The sequence below is a fragment of the Gavialis gangeticus genome, unplaced genomic scaffold, assembly GCF_001723915.1.
Source record: "Gavialis gangeticus isolate Ggan-Ray unplaced genomic scaffold, GavGan_comp1, whole genome shotgun sequence".
NCBI lineage: Eukaryota > Metazoa > Chordata > Crocodylia > Gavialidae > Gavialis > Gavialis gangeticus.
The window spans coordinates 20,974,948-20,981,181 of NW_017729022.1; the positions used below are offsets into that span (position 1 = coordinate 20,974,948).

Here is a 6,234-nt window from a genome sequence, read left to right on the forward strand (position 1 = left end):
ATTATATTTAATTTTAACTTTTTTGAGGGACTTGCCCCCAAGGAAATGCTGACACTACCCATGGAGTTAGCATTAGAAAAGATTGTTTTTCAAAAAAATGTAATGACTTCACTACACAGTAAATGGAAGCTAAAAATCTTAATGTAAGCAGGGTTCAATATTGCATTCAAAGCAGAGAACTCTATTTCTGCAATGCTGGTGAAAAACTAGTACGAGTTTTCCAGACCTCACTAGTTTTGACAAGAGATTTACACTCAGTGATAAGAGAAGAGCCTGCGGGTCATTTTACACCAGTCAAAAGCCAATGAAATAAGCATGAACTCTCTCTGACATACATATACATACTGCAGATGCCAAGGTCTGTTCAATACCAAAAACCTTGAGGAACTGGAAGGGGCTATAACAAGAAGCACTGACCCTATTGCCCTAATACAATATGAAATTTCATGTTTTTGTTCCTAAGGAAAAAATAATAAAAAAAGAACTTGCACTCCCTTAGTGCTTCCAGACACCAAGATTAGATTCAAAACTAATTAACATAAATACTTCATATGACAAAAGAAGAGAGCTGGCAGGGAAGATATTCTATGTATAAAACAAACAACATTTTTGGTAAGAATATATTTTCAAGGATTTCTCAACCTCTGTCAGAAATTAAGAGAAGATACCAATAACCCAGGGAAAGGGAAGTTTACTGATCACCTTTTTCATTTAAGAGGGCTCCTCACATTTAAATTAGAGAAGGAAAAGATCAGTGTTGCTTTTAAGCTACCACATAAAAGCTAAAGGGCTTTCCTACATAAATTGTTCTGAAAGAACAAGGTTAAAAGCCTTTTATTAAGACAGAAATTCTCACACACAGTGTATGAAATACATAAGCAAAGCAGCGTAATGAGCCTAAGGAACCAGAAGAGGCAAATTCAGGAGACAAGTAACATATTCCTCCCCCAGCATAGGGTTGAATTACAGCACTTGTTCAGCCTGGCTTCAGAGGAGATGGGGCAAGTTTCTCGTACTTGGAGATGAGTAGTAACAGCCGTCCATTACAGAATGCTTTATTTACTAATGCTGTAAACTTGGGATTCAACTGTCAAGACAGTAGTAAGAACTGCAGTACTTCTAAAGCATCTACTTCCTCCTAATGAGTCTCCCAAAGAATATCATTTTGTGGTGTTTTGAAAATCTCTCTCTTCCTCCTGCAGAGGTTTTCAGTATTGATTTGTGAAGTACTGTGGAGACAAATGGCTGCTGTGGGTGAAACATTTTTTGCAGATGGCATGGCTTGCTATCCTCCTGAACTTAGGGAAGCTAAGGTACCACCTAAAATCTCTAACAGAACAAAGAGACCTGAAGTATAAATCTGAGGACAGAGCCACAATGCCTACGCTAGATCAGGAAGCTAAGTTGAAGGCTGTAAGGCAAAATACACTCTCTCACATGTTTCGTTGTACATGGTATACTCTTCCTGAAGTGATCTGCAAGGCCAGCACCTGCTTGCTATTCAAGTTTAACTTTAAAGTCCATTTCTACCAGGATACCTACAAGGAAGTATTGCCAGCTAGGTAGGGACCTACCTAAATGAAGGAGGCAGGTGGCTGATTCTGTGGGCAGATCACAGGGCTGGCTGCCATTTTTGTAAGCTTGTGACTGTAAGCCCCCCCCCCCCATTCTTCCAGTCAAGGGGCCCCTGTGGCCTCATCTCTCACTGCTGATTGGTTGAGAGGGCTGTCCATCATACAACTCCGCCAGTCAGCACAAGGAGTGGGTGCTGCAGCCATCTTTGCAGCTCCCCTTTGTGCTGGCACCCCCCCTGCATCAACGGGTTGCATGTTTGGGCTGCAGTGGCCACAAGAGCTGCTGGCTCCCACTAGGAAACATTTTATTTTTAGTAAGTTCTTTTTTCCCCTTATGGATTTCATGGACGTTGCCCGATTTCATGGACAATGCCTGATTTGGTGATTTCCACAAAATCAAGAATTGAGTAGGTCCCTACAGATAGATCATCCATTTAATGTCTGATATTAAACACTCACCTTCCTTATTCCATCAAGCCATTTTCCAAGCCTTGCTGAGATACCACCATCTGATTAACGCTGTTCTTGTGCTCCCTCTCCTCATTGTCTTGCTAGGTCATATTTTAATAGTGGAACAGGAATCACATTGTTTGTGAGATGTACAGCATAAGCCCTAGTAAGCAATAATAGTAAAATCTTGTGCACTACCCTCTGTTGCATTCCTTTCCCCTCTTCCACATGAGGGTTTTTCCACTAGCCACTTAAAATATAGCTATGACAAGTCACAAAAGACAGCAGAGAATCTGTAGGTTTCTGTGTTTCCATAAAGGAAGAAGCCTCTGCCAGAACTCAAGCACTGGATATTACAAATGGTATACAGATGAAGAAACTGTGCTCTAATGGATCATTTAAATAAAAAATGAGGCCCTTAGTAAGTTCAGATTCAGCTGTAGGGCTTTGAAGAAATTCCAAACAATGACTGCGACATGGCAGGTACACAAGAAAATGCAGAATGGCCACAATATTTTATGAGTCTGCCATATTTTTCCCACGATGCTCTGACAACACTTTTTACAAAGAAGAATATCTACAGCCCTTGACATGCAGAAAGGGAGGGGCTCTGATATCCATTCTGTAATGGGATAAATAAAAAGCCTGGATCTGAACTGCCCTATATTCTGAGAATACAGATCTGATTTTTACCAGCTTGAGCCCATTTTTAGGATTCCAGGAAGAGCTGTGCATTTAATGAGTAACAAAGCGAGAGTTGCAATTAAAAAAAGAGTCTCCAGACTATTGGGAGGGATATAAGCTCTCTAGTTTCAGGACAAAAAACAAACTTTTCATGGGAATATTTTCTGCCTAGAGGGTAAAGTACATAAACATCTACTCGAGAGTTGCTTGATTTTTCTGCTAAAGCTGGAGCATTCAACTGGTAGTCTGTGGGCTGCATGAAGCTCACAAGGGACGAATTAAAGGCCTGCAGCTCCTGCCCGCCCACTTCTCCCCACCTTACTCCAGCTGCAATAGCAGCCATTCTCCAAGCTTCGCCTTCCTCCTCTAACTTCTGCTCCCCTCCCCACCCCAGGGTACTGCATGGCTCGGGGAACTGAGGGCAAGCCCAGAACTGTGTGAGAACATAGTGAAGCTGTGGGAGGAGGCACCCACCCGGGCATGTGATGCTGCAGTGGGATGCTCTCATGGGTTTGCAGTGCAGTGGTTGGGATGGGGAGGGCCATCTGATGAGGGATCCCTGGCTTGCTTTGGTGCAGCCTGTGGGCATGTGATCCCCACCCCTTACAAGTTAGCAGCCTTATTCTAGAGCATTTATTTTTAAGTCTTAATCGAGACATTATTGAGTTAAGCAACCATAGTATGATCCAAGATGGAGTCTCTTATGACTACTGTAATGTGGCTGGTATCAAAGGACAATGCAAAACTCCCACAGTACATCTGATGGGTCTGCCATACTTCCTATATTCCTAGTAATTTTAAATTCAAATTCATTGCTTTACCATGAGCTGTGCTATTAAACTCATCAACCAAACCAGAATTTTGCTGCACAACATTATTTTTAAATGTACATTTTGCAAATAAGATCTCGCCTCAACTGCGTGTTGTGAAAAAGAAGGCGCAGTCTCGCAGTCAGGGCAGCTATATAATCGTAAATTCATTAGTTATACCTCATTTGGACTACTGTAAAGTAATTATGTAAAATATTTCACACAATAATTTAAACCCTTTAAATATTTTTATAACCAAGCAGCAAGAGCAATTCTACAAGGTAATTTTCATAAATATCATTGTGAACTGTACGAGAGGCTGTTCTAATTACCTCTTGCAAACTGGCAGGAGAAATGTCTTGCCACTACTATTTATAAGTCTCTAAATGATCTGGCACAAAATTACTTAAAAGAACAAATTAACTTTCAATTCAATGTCCATTCATAGCCCACCAGGTCAAACACTGATAAATGTGTTTGCTCTACATCTTAGAGAGACAGAGGACCAGATTCTGATGTGCCCTTCTATTCATGTAACACAGAAGTAATCCCATTAATGTCAACTAAATTAAACCAGCAGAGAATAAATCCAAATCAAACTTAGATTATCTACTTTCCCTTTTAAGGTCTATAACCTTTCTTGTCATTTTGCAGTTGCCTTAGCTAAAATCAATGGTGGCATTTAACAACGAATCTTCATTCTTATTACAAGAAATGTGTTAAGTTCTTAATAACAACTTCTGAATACATGAAATATCAGACCTGTTTCAATCGCTATACACTACATATGCAGGCACTTTATTTACTATTACTATTTGCATTACGTGGCAGACCCAACATAAAGCAGGTCCCATTGTTTCAGCTCCTGTGCCCACATACACATGAGACACATACCCCATCCAGAATCTACTAAGATCTAACACCAAGTGTCTCCCTCCTGCTCTTTCTTCTACTTCCTCAGTGCTTAAAAGTAGTTCATCAACACATTAAAGGTTTTCAGTAAGTTTCATATTAGTTTTGGGCTGAGAAAGATTTTAAATATAAAATCAGCAATACCAAAACAGGAAATCAACAATCTTGAAAAACTGTTGCTCACAGAAGTCCTTGAAAAGGACTAGCTTCAAGCCCTTGAATGGGGAGGAAACTTTCATGAAAATTCTCTAGGAAGGAGGATGATTAGCACTACCCACTACCTGATCATCATACAGACTGAAATAATCACCATCTTCCCATTAACAGATGACTTGCTTTCTGGTTTTGTTTTAGATTTTTTTTTTTTTGGTTTTTGTTTTTTTTTAAACTAGATTTGCAATCCAGCTACTTTAACCTTTGCTGACAACGCCATTTCCAATAGGTGTAGGCATCTGCTAGGGTCCCCCACCTACTTCCTAGATAAAGCATTCATTAATACCTGTAGCCTCAAATTTTCTACCAAAGGTCATCAGTAAAAGTTGATTCTATGCAGTTGAATTAGAAGCTGTGAGTCTCTAATATTTAGTGTATGTGTTTCTAAAAAAAAGCTAGTCAGTACATGGTTTTAGATTATGTGCAGTTCATCCCTGCAGCATTCCTTCTTTTCAGTCTTTTCAAAGATGAGGGTTTGGGTGTCCAAATAGCTGACCACTGCCTCTTGTTGCTTTCCAGTCCTTTCCGGGTGGTATGGTAAAGAGGTCAGCACTCTGCAGCACTGTTTGCTCAGATACAGGTACTACTAAAGAATACGAGGCAGTCGAGAGAAGGAGGGCGACCACAGGATGCTCCTATCAGAATCAACTTTAAGGCAGGGAAGGGGAGTACACTGGGGATAAACTGAAGGATGAGAAGGTGCAACAGCAGGGTGAAAAAATTTGCACAGAGGGCAGGTATATTAAGTTTTGGAGATCCAGGGAGAACACCTCTACCATTACTTTTTTTTTTTTTTTTAAATAGAATAGACAACCAATCACCTTTGTGTTAACGAAGTGCTTGGGTTGGTCCACGTGTAGCTCTTTGCAAACAGGATAGAAGAAAGTGGGGATGGATATACCTAAACTTGCTCTCACATCTATGGGCATTTATTTTAATAAAACCATGCATGCGTGTATACAGTGTGTAGATACTGCTGCTCCTTTTCTATGCTCCAGCAGCCTCCAGAATGCCATAACTCTGGACCATCCTATAAGACCTGAATTTATTTTACTGAAAAGTTTCAAAAGGGCAGAAAAACTAACAAGCCATGATGAGGTCAAGAGGCCCAGGTACTCATTTATACCACATCTCTCTCTGATAGGAGATTGTGAAGGTCAAAATGTTACAGCTGCAGCTTCATGCTAATCATCCACTCACCTCAATCTAGCACTTCCACTGAATTGCTATTTTATATTCCATGTTTGTAAGTGTCAGTGTAAGAAAATCCTGCTTACAGTTTACTTCAGAATGGCTGTCACTTTAAAACCCAAGTGGCTGTCAGATTGCCTTTACCCACTATTATTTACCTTATTTTCCTCATGTAGAACAGAGATAAGCCGATAAAGATGGCCACTCAAACATTAAATGCACCAAGCATTTTCAAATTTGCTCCTTTTCCCTTTCTCATTTGCAATCTCCAGACTGATGTAATGAGAGCTCTATGAATCCTTCAGACACTGCTACATGTTTTCATTTGGGTGCTGAAATAATCCAGATCTTGTTTCTGAGGCTGGATGCAGGGGTGGCAGTGGATATAGTTTTCCTGGACT

The 6,234-nt window shown here is 40.3% G+C and overlaps 1 protein-coding gene across 3 annotated transcripts in view; it reads right to left on the reverse strand.

The window, feature by feature from the left end:
• PPM1H (protein phosphatase, Mg2+/Mn2+ dependent 1H) overlaps positions 1 to 6,234 on the reverse strand; it is a 240,388-nt gene that overhangs the window by 15,127 nt on the left and 219,027 nt on the right. The window contains exon 10 of one of the 3 annotated variants that reach the window (XM_019514648.1): positions 4,771 to 5,225. The exons of 1 other annotated variant lie outside the window; for it this stretch is intronic. In XM_019514648.1, the coding sequence (XP_019370193.1) occupies positions 5,213 to 5,225 (13 nt within the window). In that variant the 3' untranslated portion in view covers positions 4,771 to 5,212. Of the gene's footprint in view, positions 1 to 4,770; positions 5,229 to 6,234 lie in introns of those variants that run through there. One more of the 3 variants, XM_019514647.1, reaches the window with a different exon arrangement.